Source organism: Phasianus colchicus, chromosome 14 (genome assembly GCF_987193195.1).
Source record: "Phasianus colchicus chromosome 14, bPhaCol1.hap1.1, whole genome shotgun sequence".
Lineage (NCBI taxonomy): Eukaryota > Metazoa > Chordata > Aves > Galliformes > Phasianidae > Phasianus > Phasianus colchicus.
This window is the reverse complement of record NC_143449.1, coordinates 6,159,079-6,177,382: the sequence shown is the minus strand read 5'-3', so window position 1 is coordinate 6,177,382 and position 18,304 is coordinate 6,159,079. Positions and strand designations below refer to the sequence as shown.

Below are 18,304 nucleotides of genomic sequence, written 5' to 3'. Positions count from 1 at the left end.
TGTAATGCTGTGGGGTTAAGGTTTAAGGCTAAAATCCAGGCTGTAAATCCAAGCTGTGTTGTACCTCAGTTCTACCTGCAGTTGCCAAATCCCACAGCCAGAGCTCCTGAGTGACCACAGCTCTGCTTGCCCAAGATAGAGGACACGTACAGCTGCCATTATACCTATCTCAGTTAATTGAGACTGCTAAATGACAGCTGGCATTGCAGATAATCAGCGTTTACAGCAGGAAAACAAACTCTCCAGTGCAAATATTCCCATAGCTTGAAGTTTTATTGTCACTCTTAGAAAAAAAAAGCAAGCAAGCAAGCAAGCTTAATCCCTTTACACAGAAGCTGGGCTCCTTATGTAGCAACCAGCGCTTCGCACGGACTGAGCGCACGTGTGAACGCAGCACCCGCTCCGCGTGGCCCCGCCTCCACCCGGCACACGGACACGCCCCTTTCCCGAAGCCACGCCTTCTCGAAGCCACGCCCCCTCCCGGAGCCACGCCTCCAGGGGCGGCAGCGAGGTCCCCCCCCCTCGCGGGTGCGGAGGTCCGTGTGGTGGCTCCCAGCTGTCTCCCGTTTGAGGTATCGCTCCCTGCTGCCCTCCCTGCTCCCCCTCCGCCGGCTGCGCCCGGGACCTTCCGGGTCCGCCAAGCCGCCCCCCGCTTGACGCCGTGTGCCGCAGGTGGGAGCCCGCCGAGCTGCTGCTGCTTCCCCACCGCTTCTCCTGCGTCCGCGTCCCGCAGCTCTCCTCCGCTCCGGCTCCACGGACTTCCTTATTTGCGTCTCGTTGTTGCCAGCAGCCGACATAACCGCGGGGCTGCGTTTCTGGGGGGCCGCTCCCTTTGCCCACAGCTCCTGGCTGTGCCGGGCGCTGTTGCGGGCGCTGCGCCGTTTCTACTTCGTTCCCGTCTCCTTTCGTTGCAGCGCACGGCTGCCAGCAGCGGCTCGCAGTGAGCTGCCCTCCCCAGCCTCGGCGCGGACGGCCCTGTCCCGGTCCGGGCTGCGGGTGGCGCTGCTGGGGGCCGTGGGGCCGAGCGCTCCCCCACTCAGCAGAACATCCGAGCCGCTCCACGTGGGAGCCTTACGCTGTGCTGGGTTTTTCTTGCCGGCAGCATCGCGTACTGAGGTCTGGCAGAAGGTTGCCACGGCTTATATAAATACTCCTAACTCATATAGACCTTGAGCGTCTTGACATAAGGCAGCATTTCTCAGCTGATCTTGTTACTCTTACCTGGGAAGCTGCCTTCCTCACCTCATTGCAAGTTGTGTGGGTATTCGTGTAGCAGCACAGGTGGCAGAAACACCTTGTGTGTGTAAGAAGATGGTATCAGATGATCATATGAAGCTGATTTTATTTTTAGTGATTTAATTAAATCTGTGCAGTCTGTGTTTGGATTTCTTGTTTGAATTTACCTGAACTTCTCTCGAGCTAGATTAAATGACAGATTTCCATATGCAGATTTGTGCTACTTCAAGTACATCTGTCTGTAATCACACCTGCAGTCAGTGAGTTTCACGTAACTTTTCCCTATCCTCATGTCTGTGCATCACCCTTTGCTGGGAGTGCATAAACACGAGATCTTTCACGTAACTGTGAGCACAGACAGTAGAATCAGGTGTTTGGGTTTTTTTTTTCTTGTTCTGAATGACAAGAGTTTCCAAATATATTTCATATCCCACTCAAGTTATCCAGCTTGAGCACATACATGGCTCCAATGTCTGAATTTGTGCCTGAGCCTGTGTTAGCACTGGAAAGTTGCATTATTCCTGGAAGAAAATCAGCCAATCTATTTTTTCTCTTGCAAAAAGGTCTGTGACAGAAGGTGTAGGTGCAGCTTCAGTAATGGAATTGCTCTCCCTAGAGTTCCTTTTCAGTGTCTCGTGTTCACAGAGCAAACCTGGCGCACTGCAGGTGGGAGCACTGCGTGTCTCTGTACTCGGCCAGGAACAGCACAGCCCAGTCCAGGCCTCAGCTCAGTTTGGAAATCCAGAGGTGATAGAGTGTGGTGTGGTGTGTGGGTGGTGGATCAGACACAGTCGTGAGCTTTATTTTTTCTCTCATGATGTGGAGCTGACCTCAGAATCTGGCTGTAGCCTTTCTGTGCTTTGGTGTCAGGAACTGGAATTACAGATCAGGAGTTCAATTGCTGAAAGGCTGTTTTCAAAGCTTTCCTTTTCCCAGATGCTGGAGAGAATTACACCTTCTGAGTGTACCTTGTTTTAAACCATGATGAGAAGCACCCCACAGTTACCTTCATTCCATTTTTTAGTTATTTTAGGCATGACTGAGGCTTGGAATGCCACCACTGGTACAGAAGGAAGAATGCTACAGCATACAGACTTTCCTCAACAAGCAGCCTGCTTTCCCATGGCTTTCAGCATCACACTTTGTCTCAGGTCATTGAGCTCAGTAGGCAAAGGAGTACAAAGGAATTGGGCTCCACGTGTGTTTGACTTCTGAGCTCATGCCACGTTAAAGAAATAGTTGTTCTTTTTGTTTCTTTGCAAATAGCCTCAGATTCTGAGGCTGTGCCCTCAGTGCCAAGTCCCACTTGCTGGAGGAGCTGGGAGGGATAAATCACCAACCCCCCCTCAGCAGAAATGTGGGCAGTGCTGGGGTGCAGCTGTCCTGGCTTTACTGAGCCGTGCATCCCAACCCACTGCTGAGTGCCAGGCAGGCAAGTGCAAGGTGCTACTGGGGCGTAACAGGCAGGCAGGGTCAGGACAGCAATTTATGACATGTCGCACTTGAAAGCAAGCATGGGGAAATCATGGTGGAATGAAAGCAGAGTTGAGGTCAGCAAATATTTTTGAAGGTCAAAAAAAAAAACCAAAAAAAAAAAAACCAAACAGAAGTTGTCACGCATGGTTGCTTTTGTCCTGCATCTTTAGCTGTGCCTTTTGTTTGTCGGAACTTGGCCAAAGCATGCTTTCCATCTTTTCTGACCATTAAAAATATACGGGTTGTGAGGATGAGTAACAAACGAGGTCAGGGAGTTGGTTGGTCTCTGTATGTGACTGCCACCTGTGGGGTCTGGCTTTAAGCTGTTTCTGGTTTCTCGCTTGCAGCTACCACATATTGGTTTGTTGTTGCATTTTCAAGCATGTCACAAAATAATGGCTAAGAAGATGCTTTGAGGGGTAACTTTTATAGCATGAAGACTCCCAACAGGAGAGTTGGTGTAGCATGCTGTCCTCCCTTGGTGGGAGGGAAGGCTGAACAACAGGTGTTTATCTGATGGAAATGTCTGAGCAGCAGAAATGTGGGGGAGGTTGTGTGGGGAGTCCCCTGTGAAGGTATGGGAAGGGTGGGTTGTTGCAAACCAACAATCGGAGAACTGCAAATTCTTTTAAAATTCCTTTTGTCTCGAGGATGGAAGGGCAGGCATAGCACAAACCTCAGCACCAGCCTCTGCCTCCTCTGCACAGCCAGGTGTACTTCAGGACAGTGTGTGAGTGCTTCCCTCTTGCCTTTGCTGAAGCTCCCAACCTATGCTGGACTGGATGGAGCAGGTCTGGCTGGGCAGCTCTTACAGCAAAGCCTCTGAAATGTTGGCATCCTCTCACAGCTGGGACATGGCAATCCTGGGTCTGAGAGGTATGAGAGGTTTGCTCGGTGTCCCAGGGGCTATGCTTGTTTATTTGTGTTCTGGCAGTGTGCAGAATTACAGTGAACTACATCCTGCAAGATCTGCAAATAGTTCCCACCTATGAAATAAACAGAAGTCTCAAATATTTAAACTAAAACTCTGGATTGCTACTTTATTACCAATAAGAGGCTTTATTGACCTTACAGAGCCTGAGTCACACCTCTCCTCTGATGGTGCTGACTCTATGAAATAATAGCAAAGGACCAAGAACCTCAGTCCTTTGTTTACCCTGGGTGGGATGAGTCATTTAATTAAAAATGGATAAAAGGGAGTAAATTGCATGTAATGCAAATTTCACCCGTGCAATTCCTGGCTGGAGGGAGGTAGATAGTGTGGGTGATTAATCACGAGACAGTTAGGTTGGGTTGGGTAGAAGTGCACAGGGGACAGAAGTGCTCATGCAGCGTTCTTCAAAAGGAAATTTGACAGAACTTTCTGTAATATTGTGGTCTCATGCTTTTTCCAGAAGCCCAGGGGTAAATGCAAACAAACAGAGTTCGTTTCTTATGTGGTCAGTGGAGCACTTCCTCAATTATGTGTTCTCCGTGTGCATGGAATAGAGGACTTTACTAATTCTTCTACCTGCCATTGTATTGTTGCTCTCAATTGTCTATTACCAGCTGCTCTTGTGGGGTTGGGCTAGAGACCTACTGCTCTGATACATTCCTGTGTTCCTTTTTCCCAGGGCACATCTTGGGGCATTTCTGATCAGTGGATATCCTTTCCTGAAGCTGCCCAGAGGGAGGAGGAGGGAAAAGCTATCAGCAGAGCAGCTGGATTCTGTCATTTCTGGAAAGTGAGGTAGAGACTGAAAGCTAGGGAAACCACGCAGGGCTGTGCTCTTGGTGAACTGAGCAGTATTTTTATTCCTGGGATACAGATGGGAGAAAGAAGCCATCACTTGGGGCACGGCTGCCACCCTCCCACCTGCTCTGGGGTGGAGTGACAAAGTGTGTCAGGTACAACTTTTGCTGAGTGGAGACAGATCAGTGTCAAATGTGTGGGGAGTTGAACTCGAGTAATTTTGCTTTTTGGATATAGCTGAGAAGAAAGCAGTCTGGTATTGCCAGAATTCAGCCTTGACTGTTTGATGGTAACAGATGCATTTATGTGCGGACTGCACAACTGCCTGCTTTGTTTGGAGGCAGTCCTTATCAGCTGTCACTCAGCTGAAGGCCGCTCAGCTGCTTGGGATTTTGTTGGGTAGGAACAGCAGAGCTCTTCTGTCCTTTCAGTGGGACAGCTCAGACAAAATATCATTGCAGGCAGTGCAACCGCAGCATTTTTAGTAGAAAAGCTTTTCAGAAAGCAATTGTATTAAATCTGTTCTCCTGGCTCACGACCACTCTGGGTCTGTGAAGGACAGGGCAGCTCATAGCCATAAGTGGTGCAATGCAGAGCAAGAGGAAAAGGTGCACCTTGTAAGGGCTCTTGTGATGCCTTGCAGCAGAGCGATGCAGCAGCTAACCAAAAGCCATCACCTTGTTTTGTGACGGGGAAAAAGGGAGATGTGAGTTTTCAGCCCATTCCTCCCAGAGGCCATCCTGTAGTTTGCTTTTTTTTTTTAACCTCTCTGCTGGTGAAGGTCAGTCAGACGTCATGGTGTTATGCTTGTGTGCACCATGATGGCTGTCCTTGTTTTGGCTGTACAGTACCAATGGCAATGCCACTGTGTATTCCATGGTGCTGACACCAGAAGTAAGATGAGGGGGAGAGTGGGGCTTAGCATGAGACAGGGTTGATGACTGCGTACAGGTATAGCAATTTTGGTGCTCAGTATTTCTGCTCCTGTTCAGTACAGCAGATATTGGGATCTGTGGTGTGACTGAGGTGCCAGAATCACATCCATCATCATTAGTGCAATGCCATTCTTGGCTTTACCTGCCCTGCGAGAGCTGTCTTAACTAATAAGGGCACTGGGAAGTGTTCACACATTGTAAGGCATAAGGAGGTTATTTCCTTATATTGTAACAGGATGTGTGATAACAAGGTATGGACAGAGGCAAGCAGCCTTTCCTGCTCACTGCTATTTTCATCAGGCTATGAATAGCTTGGTGAGATCAGTGTTATCTGTTCCGGGTTTTGTTGTGTCGTGGGCAGGGACGTTTTCATATCTTTATTACATGGACCTATGTGCAGCCCCAGCAATGAGGTGGATCTGCATGATCCCACGCTGACCCAGCTGTTGAAATAAAGGTGTCAAATGCTCCATTATCAGAAGAAGGTCCTGTCTGGCTGATTGGCAGGTTAAAGTTCCTAAACCTTTCCTCTTCCTTTAAATGCAAAGCAGTGTCTGGTCACTGCGATCTACTTGGCTTGCAGTGAGCGATGTTAAACTGGACACATCCCAGCACTCAGTGCTTGGCATGGGTACCTGGAGAGATGCACTGAGAAACCAGAGTAGTTGTGTGGGCAGCTGAGCACCGGGCTGGTGGTGAAGAGCAGAGACATCGTTTTGTTTGGTGCCGGAGCTCAGGGAAATCTCCCAGAAATAAAATGGAGATGCAGCATAACAGAGGCATCCCTCTCAGCTGCCCAAAAGGAGCTGTTTTGTGCCTGCCAAGCTAAGCAAGCATTTAATTTTCACCCAATAAAACTGTTTGGAAGAGTGTTACCTAGAAAAACAAACAAAACTCCCCAGAATGTTACCCTTCTCTGTAATGAGAAGAAAAATAACTTGAAGATGGAGGAATCAGTCACTCAGGTCTGTACCGTACCTTCCTTCATACCTAGCTGTCGCTGCTGCAGAAGCCTCACCTGGGAGCGGTGGCACTGTTTGTTTTACAAAGCTCACAGGGCTGCACCTGGTGGAGCAGCTCCTGTGGCCTTGTGCAGCACTGCTGTGTGGGGAACCTGGCAGCTCGGGTCACGTGTGGGCATAGCTGCCAAGGGATGAGGAAACGAGCGTTGTCCAGGCTGCCTTCACTTGGTGTGCCGCAGCGCTGCTGTGCGCCCCGTGAGACGGTGCTGCGCTCTGCTGAAACAAGGTTGGTGTTTATTTGTTCCTTTGGGGTTGGTGCTGCTGCCTGATGCCTTGCTGAAGGGAGAAAAGTACAGTCTGGGGCAGCTCACTGGTGTTTGTATCTTGGCTTTGTAAACGGGGAGTCTTAGCACCTGGACTTTCCCTGGCTGTCAGCTCCACAGCGTGCAGGACTGCTCATGGCCAGCGCACAGCTAACAACAGGAAGGTTTATTCCTTTAGTGATTACCTCTCTTAGCTTTTCTGCTGGTGCTCGATGCTCCCCTCTGTCCTGGGGCCAGCAGGCTGCTCGCTCTGGCACTGCCCAGCTCCTCCTGCCACTGCTTCTCTGCCAAGCCAGTGAAGGGAGCAGGGGCTGCAGCTGTTAAGAAGAATCTTTTTGCACCTAAATACTGGTAGGTAGTTCTGTAGTAAGCTGAATCAGGCACGGAGAGGGGTGAGAGGAATGATCAAAGCTCCCTGAATAACACCTAGACAGGAGAAACATTGAACTCCCTTCTTCTGGATGAGAAACCACAGAAGTGACACAGGTCTGCAAAAGGAGCAGCACAGAGTAGGTGAAAGCAGATTAAACATCACTGGATTTTTGCAATCAAATGCTGGGGGATATCAAATGAAGCAAGCAAGTGGTGGGCACATACTTTTTCATTTCAAGAGTCTGTGGGGCTTTGAGAGTATCACAAATGCTTGAAATTAATGTCAGCTCTGCAAGTATTCCTGGAAATCTGCAAAATGCACAGATATTGCTCCCGTTTTAGGGAGCTGTGCCCTGTGACCTGCAGGATGCCTGGTGCAGGCTGCGTGCTGTCTTCTCCCAGCTGCATGCTGTAGTCCTTGGAGAGGATGAGCAGTGACACAGGGTCCTGCAGCTGTGCACACTGATATTCTCTGCTCACTGAAGTAGTTGCTGCTTCTTAGTGCGGTGGCCAAAAGAAACCAGAAATCAGCACAGTAGGAGATGCAGGCAGTTCTGCCCCCAAGCATGTCGTGCTTCTGCTTGTCTCTGCACCCACAGCTCTCACACTGCCGAGCGTGTGTTCATCTCCTTGTGATTATCGCTTTCTCTAAAAAGCAGTTAGATGGAAGGAAGTGCTTTGCATCTGATGTCCTCCTCTGCTCAGATTCACAGCTGTCACTGGAGATGTGGTGAAACACTTGCCTGCCTTTGTGTCGTGACATACAGCAGGATCCTGGGGCTGTTCCCCAGCACAGGGCATCACAGTGCTGCAGCACCTGAGGGCAGCCTGCCTTTGCCCTGTGCAGTGGGTGCCATTAACACTGACGCAGGCACTTCTCACTTTCAGGACTCTCCAGGCCAGTGCCTGCTGCCAGGAGCTGTGTCCTCAGAGGGGGAGCTGGGAACCCTCCTGTTTCAGGGGCTGTTGAGATGCAGCACCTTCCTTTCCACAGCAAGCCTGGGAGGTGCTTTGCTTTTTAACTCTTGAAACAAAGGGAGTTGGCTGTTTGGGTTCTGTTAACCTTTTCCTCTCAGGTAGCTGTTCCAATAAGATAAAACATTCTCAGGGAAAAAAAAAAAAAAAAAGCCATTTACAAATAAGTGGTGTTTTTCTGATTGTCTCCTGGACTAATAAATAAATACGAGTCTGCTGAAAAGATTTGCTGAAGTAATTTCAAATTCTAGAAGAATAAATACTGTGAGAAATGGATCCTTTTTGTTTGTTTGTTTTGTTTCCCCAATAAAATCCGTCCCAGAAACTTTTGTAAACTTGTACTTCTAGAAGTAAGGCTGTGCCTGAGAGTTAGTTGAGCAGAACCAAAGTGCCAGTGCCTTGCTGGGCTGGACAAAATGCAGGTTTCAGCAGAGAAACAGATTTTTATTACTGCTCTTGTTTTCAATAATGTGGTGTCAGTAGTTTCCTAGATGACAAAGGCTATAGTTGCAGTGTGACACACGCATGTTAAGCTTTCTTTTGTCCAAAAATTATAATAATTACAGAGTTTTTATGTTCGTTCATTTCATTACTTAGCCTTTTTTGTGTGTGTTCTGACAGTTGCTGTGCTTCTACATATTAAACCATTTTGAGAAAAAGAACAAACACTTGGGGATGTATCAGGTGTCAAATAATGTAAATGTATAAAACGATGTCTCCTGAGCAAAGTCCAGCTGAAACTCCTGTGCTTGGCTCTGGCATGCCAGTCCAAGAGGTGCATTGTGTGGAGGCAGGCTGAAGGGGGGACAGAAATAATCTGAACCACGGCTCTGAGGAGCACCTGCAGGGCCTGGAGATGTTGAATGTGGAGACTGAGGACAGATAAGGCAGACACACTGAGCGTGATAGAGGCCTTGAGGTCAGGGAATGGGCATGATGATCATCAAATGGTATTTGCCATGAAAACTGGGATTTGTTCATTTTCAGTGTCCTGGCTACCACGGCTGTAGCTTTGGCAGAAAAGGCCAAGGATGGTGAAATCCACAGTGACCTTATGGGCTCTGACTCAGTGGGAAAGTCCCACCTGGTGAGCTGGGAAATATTTACGTGGACTCAAGCAGAACAGCAGAACTTTTCCTCCCTTGGAGGTGCACTTCACTGCCTTCCGGTTGGCCAAGAGGGAAGACAAGGAATAAAGCAGCACTGCAAAATGTGTTTTATCTTCCCTCCACACCATGCAGCTTCTGGCCATTTTTTGGCTCTGCTGAAACGCTGAGCAGTCTGCATATATGCTGTCTGAATAGCAAATATCAGTTCAGCACAAGGCGGAGTGCGCTGATATTAGAAACTGAGCAGCCTCTGGTATTTCATGGCCTAACATGCAGCAATAATACCTGCAGATCGCATTTGCCAATTGCTTTACGAAGGCTGACTGCTTCCTCTGTTTCATATAGGGCAGGAAGGAATAAGGAATAGGAAAATGGAGTTAAAAAACAAGTAGGCAGTTTGGCAGTTCATATGCATATCTTGCTTAAAGCTGAATCAGCTGTTTACCTGTTAGCAGGAAAGCAGCTAAAATAAAATCCCACCTTGGAGAGGTTAGTGCTGTGCGAGGTGCTGTAGGATGATGAGGAAAGTAGGGCAGCTTGTTTTGGAACTTGTGCTGAAGAACAAATACAAACCCCCAGTGTACACATTCGGTTACCATATGTCGCGCTTATCAGAAAGGCGTCTTGATGTTATTTCTTTGCAGGGATGCCTGAACTCCACGGAGGCAGACTCCTCTGCTGAAGGAGGCGCATACCAGAGGTGCTGGGGGTGTGCTGAGCTTTCGTGCCTGTTGAGGCAGGCGGTGAGCTTGCTCCTCACTGTGCTTGCCTGTTTGATTGACGCTGGCTTCCAAATTGCTACAACCGTGCCTGAAGGAAAGCGAAGGAGCTTCATTTTGCTGCGAGTATTTTCCTGGCAGGGGAAGGCACGCAGAGCAGCAAAACGTGCCAGGGAAGAGCTGCCCACAGCCTGGAAGTGCTGGTCCAAATGCTAACGCAACTTCCACTCAAGCCATGCTGTTGTGAATGAAGCCCTTTTGCTTCCGCCTTGTCTTGCTCAGCACACTGGGGGCTGCCCATGGCATTGCAGCAGGCTGAGCTGGATTAATTGCTGGTGTGTCATTGCTCCATCTGTCTGAACTGCTGAAGAACGTTGCAGGGAACATGTTGGACTTGAGCTTCCTGACTGAGGAGGAGTATGAGAAGCTGATGAAGGTTCTGCAGAGAGATGCAGAGCTGAAGAAGAAGGATGGGGATCGTATCAGGTGAGACAGCGTGCAATAACAGCAAGTCATGAGCTCCCACCTGGGGGATATTTTACTTCTTATAGTGGAGTGTGTGTATGTGTGTGTGTGTGCGTGCACAGGGAGGGGTGCAGGCTGCAACAGTGCTGTACCTTCGTGCCTGGATCATGAAAGATCTTTTCATTGCACATCCTGCTTTTCAGCTTGCCTGCTGTCACTGCTGTCCCCTCTCTGCAGGACTGTTGGGCTGGTCTCTCCTTTGGAGTTAGTGAGTGCCCCATAGAAATGTGAAGGGGAGTCCTCCCTTTCCTTCTTTGGGAAAGGTGCTGATTTCTCAGTGGCAGAGGTCAGTGCAGGAGAGTATCTGCTGCCTTATTTTCCTCACCTAGTAGCACGGAAATCTCTCAGTGTTTTTAAATGAGGCTTTACATTCTCATCTCCAAGGTGGGTGTGCACACAGGATCCATCATGCAGGCAGAGAGAGGGGCAATGAGAGGCCCCATGAACTGCTCAAGGTTTGCAGGGCATCCTAGGGCTGGGGCCAGCTAATTTGGGCCATCCATGTTGACAGTGTGCTCCAGGCTTGGGAAGCTGGCACCAAATTCTCCACTGCTGGAAAGGAATAGTTCAGTGGGTGCGGATGGCACTGTGCCTGGCTATCCCTGATAAGGATGTCTTTGACTTCTTGGTGAGCTGAAAAAGAGTAAACCCTGTGTGGGAGGGATGCTCAGGGCTTGAAGGGTGAATGGGCAGCTTCTCCCCTGAATTGAAGCATTAAAAAAAATCATATCCTTTTTTTTGTTGTTGTTATGGTTTGTTAGGGTATTCTTTCTTACTTTTTTTTCCCCCCTTATTTCTGAAATTTAGTAGTAAAATTTCTGCTTTGTTGTGGAGGTTTAGGGGAAAGTGTTGGATGACTTCAGTTTTGCTTTGCTCTTTGGGAGATGTTGCACAAAACATTTCATTTGGGAGCCAGGTGAGTTAGATCCTCCAGAGCTCAGTGCCAAGTGCCACTTGCTATGAGTGCAGCTGACTGCAGTGAGACCTTCTGTGCCAATGTGGGCATGTTTGGCTCTACCACGGCCAGCTTGCTGGGGGAGACAAACTCAATGGCATTACACTGAACTGTTGTCAGCAGGATTAAAATATGTGCCTGAATCTCCTCTGGCCCAGCACTCTGATGGGGCAGATGGCCTCTCAGGTCTCAGGGACTCTGAGCTGTAGTAACTGGGAGACAGTGGCAGCCAGAGGTTTTTACACCAAGGAGTCATATAAAAACAAATTAGCTGGAAAAGAGTTAAAAATACAGGCTAGCAAACAAAGCACTGACAGATTTAGGTGCCAAAAACCAGCCCTGGGTGTGCCCAAGCTAGTTACAGTAAGAAAAGCTGTGCTCGGGAAGGAGAGCTAACTGTTTGTGTGCCAACGTCAGCATGGCAGCAGGAGCAGGAAGAGAAGTGTCCAAGGAGAATGCTGAAGAACCAGGAATTGCATAATTTATTTCCACAGTTTGCAGATCTGATCCAAAAAGGTTTGCAGTTCATAAAGAGATTAATAGACAAATAAAACAAAGAAGCGCAAGACCTATAAACAATCCCACCCCTTCACAAACCCTCAGAGCTGCAAATGAAATAAACAAATCTTATGAGGTGACTCAATTTTGAACATGTAGTTTGTAAAAGATGACGACCTTTGCTTGCTGTTTGTTTTTCCAAAAAAAAAAAGAAAAAATCAACTTTAATTTTTATGTTAGTTTGGCCCTTGTGATTGCAGAGAATAATCTCAGGATCCTTTGTAAAAGCAGACAGGGGAACTGTACGTGCAGCTGTTATGAGAGTAGCTCAGGGAAAGTTGAAACCTTGGAGATCTTTTAAGTATGAACATTTCCCTTGACTTTCAGACGGATACAAGGCTCCATCAAGGATGAAAAGAAGAAGAAGTTTGTGACAGGTGAATGGTTTTCAGAAGTGAAGGCAAAACGGTTTCAAGAAGACTTAGAAGGTTCAGATCTGCTTCGGGCATCAATCAGAAGGAAAAAGGGCAAACTAGAAAGTAAGTATGGTTAATGTGTGTCTTAAGAAACCAAATTCATGGACCAGAAAAAGGTAGTCAGGTATGAGGGTCTCCCTGTACTGGGAGCCTTTTGGAAGCCAAACTTCAGTTTAAGAAACAGATTTTGTGCCCAACTTTCAGTACTGGAAAAAATATCTGTTTATCAAAACCAGAGCCCGAGGGAAAAAAACACAGCATGGCAGAGGACCAAGATAAAAGTTGTTTACCAGCTATATGCAGTAAATGCTTTTTCCCCATTTCTGCTTGTTTATTCCAAGATGTCTGATTTGTCAGAAGTCACTAGTATCATTTCTTGTCACAAAAGCAAGGAGGAAGGGAGATAATGCGGGGCAGTTTCTAGCATGAGATTGATATGTGTGGGTCAGAGACCCCTCCATTTCCCAACTCATCTAGTAACAACCACCAGCCAGCTGCTCTGGCAGGCCTCCAGGATGGTGAGATCAGTCACATCTCTGCAAAAGCAGAGAGTGTCTCTCATCTTCTGGCAGAAATTTGCTCTCTCTGAGAGAGAAGTGACAGTCCACGCCTAGCTTTTTTATTTTTATATACAAAGGATCAAATCAGATTTGATGCCTCATGACAGTGAGAGGAAAGCAGCCCTGTGTCAAATGAGCAGGACTGTGCTTTGAGTCCAAATTTAACTAGCCTGATGCTGGCACTTTGTACTGAACACTTGTGCAAAGCAGAATTGATTCACATCTTATCCTCACCATGAAGACAGGCCAGCCAGCCCCACAGCAGGATGTTAGGATATCTCACACAACTTCTTGATTATCTGTCAGGGTGGGTAGTCATAGACAGGGCCAGTGAATTGGTGGCTGCTGCTGCCCAAGGAAGCAGTAGTCCTGATGGTCAGCTCTTCACAAAGTCTACCACCATCCCTTATAGCTGGGCTCTGTTCTTCTGTGGTAAGATCAGGATTGTCTTCCATCTGTCCAGAACTCAAATGCCATCTCTACTAGTTTGGTTCAGCTGTCTTCCCTGGGTTTGGCTGTATTTCTTTCTGTGGGGCTGCAGTAACATAGATCACTCCTTTGTTTGCTGGGCCTCAGTGGCCAGGATCTAATTAATGTAATATTTTCTCCCCTTTCTGAACTCCAGTTTAGTTTATTCTTCATAACTCCTCATTATTCAGACACATACTTGAAGCTAAACAGTTTCCAAGGACTAACTTAGAGCCTCATTTCCGTTTGCATTTTGCTCATCCCTCATAGCTCTTGTAGTTTAGCATAGATTCATTGGAACCTCTGATGCAGAACTGGCCCATCATATTTCATATGAAGTTGCTTTTATCCTTGGTGTTGAGGATTCATTATGTCATTACATTTACTATTTTGACATCTCTCCAGAATGCTGAAACATGTTAAAAACCTTTTACTGTTTGGCAGGCTTGCCTGGCCATTTCTGCAGGGTGTGCTCTGCTTTTTGAGGATGTACGTTTGTGATTTAACTCTTACTACTAATATGTATGTATGAGACATGGCCTAAGGTTATCACCTAAAATAATCCCCTTATTAAAATAGCATTCATATACAAGTTATGTTTTTGCTTATGCATTTTCACAGAATCACAGAACTGTAGGGGCTGGAAGGGACCTCTGGAGGTCACCTAGTTCAAGCACCTGCTAAAGCAGGTTCCCTAGGGCAGGCTGCACATGAAAGTGTCTGGGTGGGTTTTAAGCATCTCCAAAGGAGACTCCACCACCTTTCTGGGCAGCCCGTTCCAGTGCTGTCACCCTCACGAAAAAGAATTTCTATCTCATTTTCAGTGCTAGACAAATGCATCAAGAAGGATGAAGCAAATGTTACTGAATTACTGTAGCAATTATGCTTAGATGTAGCCCTTTTTCTTCCCTCACCTTCTCTTTTTCAATTCTTAGTCTTCCTATGGAAAAGCACAGCTACAGTATGACAATGTTGCTTGCTCTTACTTTTCCCACTGCTGTTTTACAGCAACAGTTGAGAATCAAGACTCAGCAGCTGCTCTTTTCACCTTGCTGTTACTTTCCATAGATTCAGCTCCCACAGTGATTACCACACAAGGCTTGCTTCCCTTCACCCATGAGGGCAAGCACTTCTCCTGCTGATGTGCCATCAACAATATTGCCTCAGTGAGAGCAGTGCTTGCCCTATCAGGGAACCAGACGAGGCTCTGTATGAATGGTTTGAGCACATAACTGACCTGTAGTAGATGATGTAAGGGCCTTTGCTGGCCGTCCTGATACCTTTTCAAGGTGATGAAGCTGTGTGTCTTCATTTAATGAAATAAATGTAATGTTCTCATGACTTCAGGGCTGTTAATCCTTATTTATATATTAGGGAATGAAATGAGAAAATTCATACTTGGAAAAGCCCCACAGTATTTGCTGGCAATTGCTGGCATTCCTTCTGCGTGGCAAATGGGCTGAGGAAAGCAAACATTCGTGCCTGCAGAGAAAAAGGCCCAGTGACCTTTTCTTGAGGAGGGTTTTAATTCTCAGAAGAAAGGGTTTTGTGGCTCCCTAAGGACTTTAACTTTTGCTATTGATTATAGTAGAAGGTGGTAATAATCAGCAGCAGTATAGATCTATAAAGTACACAGATGCTCTCTGAATTCAATCTACTGTCTTCAGAGCTGCACAGATGAATGAATTTGGTGATAAATTGTCCTTGAGCTTGTGTGCAGGGGATGAGAGCTACATATTGTCTGTTGGAGAGGCCATGTTATCTTATCCCCTGCCCAGGCACATCAGTCCTGACAGCACCATTAGTGCTCCCTTCCCCAAGGTTGAGTGTCTGTTTTAGAGTGATAGGAAATAGGTAAAGCAGCTACCGTATTAAAAGTGGCTCTATAAATGCACATGTATGTACAAACAAGTTTAACTGGTCAGACCACTAGTAGGTTCTATATGATGCTGAAGTTACCAAGGGCACTTTGTTGGGATGGATTATAAAGTACTGTTGACCTCTGTGTTTGTGGCTCTAGAAGCCAGGCATAGCTGTGCCAGTGGCTGAACCATTTTGAAGGGTGGTGATGTGGAGGAGGTGAACACCTCCAGCTCCTGCCAGCTGGGAGCTGGGAGATCAGTCTGAGAAAGTCTGAGGGGGAAGTGCCAGTGAAAAGCAGATTTGTTGCAATACATTTGGAAATGATGTGACAAATGAATGCAGCCTTTGGTTGTTAAGGTCTTTTCAGTCATGGCAGGCAGAGGGAGAACATGGGTGCTCTGTGTTTGGATCTTCTCATTCCCAAGCAGCTATCTGCTGGCATCTCCCTACCTGGACTAGAGCAGAAGAGGATATGTGGCTTATTGTGTAAATAAATGGTTCTGCTTTCCTCTGCCTGTATGTAACATGGCCAGCATGTCCCAACTTTTCTGTCCTAAAGCAATACTCAGTGATGCTTTTTGCACACCAGCCTTTACATGAACAAAACACTGAGTTCCCACTATTGCAGAAGCCATTGGGCCACTCAGTTGCCACAACATGCCTGTGACATACGTGTGGTCCTGTGCAAACAGACCCAAGCAGCACCCTCTGCAGACCCTCAGCACCGCAGGGACATGGAACAGCAGTGCTGGGTGCTGGCAGGCAGGAAGGCTGCAGCTGCAGCATTTGTGTTAGCAGTGAGGCACAACAGAGGAGAGTGGAGCTCCGTCTCCAGATCTGCCATTATCCATAGGTGACTGTACTGACACGGCATGGCATCAGGCAAGACACAGGGGATGGAAACAGGTGATCTTTAAGGTCCCTTACAACCTAAGCTATTTTGGATTGCTTTAGTGCTGTTTTCTAACGTTCCTGAACCTCTTGGTAGGAACTGGGGGAGCAAACTCCCCCACTGTAAGGGCAGAGCAAATCTAGGACCACTTGGTGAGACCCAATGTGTATGTGTCTATGGGGCCAGGCAGCATGCACACCAGGGTCCTAAGGGAGCTGGCTGATGTGGTTGCCAAGCTGCTTTGTATAATATTTGAAAAGTCATGGCTATCACATGAAGTCTCAGTGACTGGAAAAAGGGAAGCATAACTCTCATTTGTGAGATCCCATTTGTGAGAAAGGGAGGATGACCTGAGGAACTGCAGGCCAGTGAGCCTCATGTCTGTGCTTGGGAAGATCATGGAGCAGATCCTCCTGGAAGACACATAAAGGCATATGAGGCACAAGCAGGTTATCTGAGACAGCCAGCATGGCTTCACCAAGGGAAGGTCATGCCTGCCCAATCTAGCAGCCTTGTATGATGGAATGATGGCATCAATGGACAAAGGAAGGCAATTGGTGTCATCTACCTGGACTTCTGCAAGGCTTTTGATGTGGTCCCCCACCATGTCCTTATCTCTAAATTGGAGAGATATGGATTTGAAGGGTGGACTGTTCAGTGGGTAAGGAATTGGTTGGAAGGTCAGAGGGTTGTGGTAAGATGGCTCTATGTCCAGGTGGAGACTGGTAACAAGTGGTGTCTCCCAAGGGTTTGTCTTGGGACTGATGTTCTTTAACATCTTTATCAATGATGGAATTGAGTGCATCCTTAGCAAGTTTGCTGGTGACACCAAACTGAGTGTTGCAGTTGATATGGCAGAAGAAAATGATGACATCAGAGGGACTTTGATAAACTGGAGAGGTTGGCTCTTGTGAACCTAATGAGGTTCAGCAAAGCAAAGTGCAAGTTTTGTACTTCTGTCGGGGTAATCCCAGGTGTGTATACAGGCTGAGAGAAGAACCCCTTGAGAGTATCCCTGCAGAGAAGAATTTAGGGGTCCTGGTAGATGAAAAACTTAACATGAGCCAGCAATGTGTGCTTGCAGCCTGGAAGGCCATTGGTATCCTGGGCTGCATCACGAAAGGAGTGGCCTGCAGGGTGAGGGAAGTGATTGTCTCTCTCTGTTTTGCCCTCGTGAGGCCCTGTCTGGAATCTGGAATCCAGAGGAAGACCATGAAAATGATCGGAGGGCTGAAGCACCTGTCCTATGAAGACAGGCTGAAGGACCTGGACTTGTTCTGCCTGGAGGAGAGAAAACTGTGGGGTCACCTCATTATGGCCTTCCAGCATTTAAAGGGAGATTGTAAACAGGAGGGAAATTTTTTTTTTTTTACATGGGTAGATAGTGATAGGACAAGGGGGAATGATTTCAAGCTAAAGGAGGGAAGATTTAGATTAGATTTTAGTGGGAAGTTTTTCACTGAGAAGATGGTGAGGTGCTGAATCGGGTTGCCCAGAGAGGTCATAGATGCCCTGTACCTGGAGGTGTTCAAGGCCAGGTTGGATGGGGCACTGGGCAACCCAATCCAGTTCTTGATCTAGTGGTTGGCAACCCAGCCTGGAGCAGGGGGGTTGAAACTTGATGATACTTTAGGTCCCTTCCATCCCAAGCCATTCTATGAGCCCTTGAACCTCTGCTTCTATTATACGATGAAATATAACCAAAAGAGATGTAGGAGTTTTTATAACAGATACATTTATTCTTTAAATTAGATCTAGTTGCAAGTGAGTAAATATGTGCAGACCTTGTGGGGTTAGGGTTTTTGTTGTTGTTGTTTGTTTGTTTTTGAGCAAAGTAAGCTTGTTTTTTCATTGCTGTTTGAGAGATCAATCCTGTTGGTTGCGCAGTAGCAAGAGCCTGTTTGCCAGTTAAATGGCTAATGCAACTTTATACCTTGGCAGGCTGCTTTAAAGGTTACTGTCTTCTATTGTTTTTTTTTCTTCAGGGTCTTTGAGAGCTCAGAAGACATAGCTGAGCCTTTTGCCAGTAAAAATAACAAGGATCTCCTCATTAACTCTATTGGCCTCCTCCTTTGTTTGCCAAGATCAGATGACTTTGAGTAAAAACAGGAAACGGCTGAATTTAAATCCTGGAACGGATTAACTTTACTGACAGCCACGGCATTGTCTTGTGAAGGTTTCCAGCAAAGCAGCAGCTCCTGGCACGAGCCAGGCATTGGGCAGCTCTC

The 18,304-nt window shown here is 47.2% G+C and overlaps 1 protein-coding gene across 6 annotated transcripts in view; it reads left to right on the top strand.

Moving 5' to 3' along the window:
- The first annotated feature begins 463 nt into the window (after positions 1-463).
- Positions 464-18,304, top strand: part of LOC116229785 (synaptotagmin-like protein 2) — a 40,881-nt gene continuing 23,040 nt past the window's right edge. For 3 of the 6 annotated variants that reach the window (XR_016470966.1, XR_016470965.1, XM_031594497.2), the window contains exons 1-3: positions 464-572; positions 9,765-10,325; positions 12,205-12,356. Coding sequence is in view for 4 of the 6 variants with exons in the window: in XM_031594497.2 (XP_031450357.2) it covers positions 10,225-10,325; positions 12,205-12,356 (253 nt within the window). In the remaining 2 variants the exon portion in view is untranslated. The other 3 variants (XM_090150051.1, XM_090150052.1, XM_031594498.2) reach the window with 3 other exon arrangements.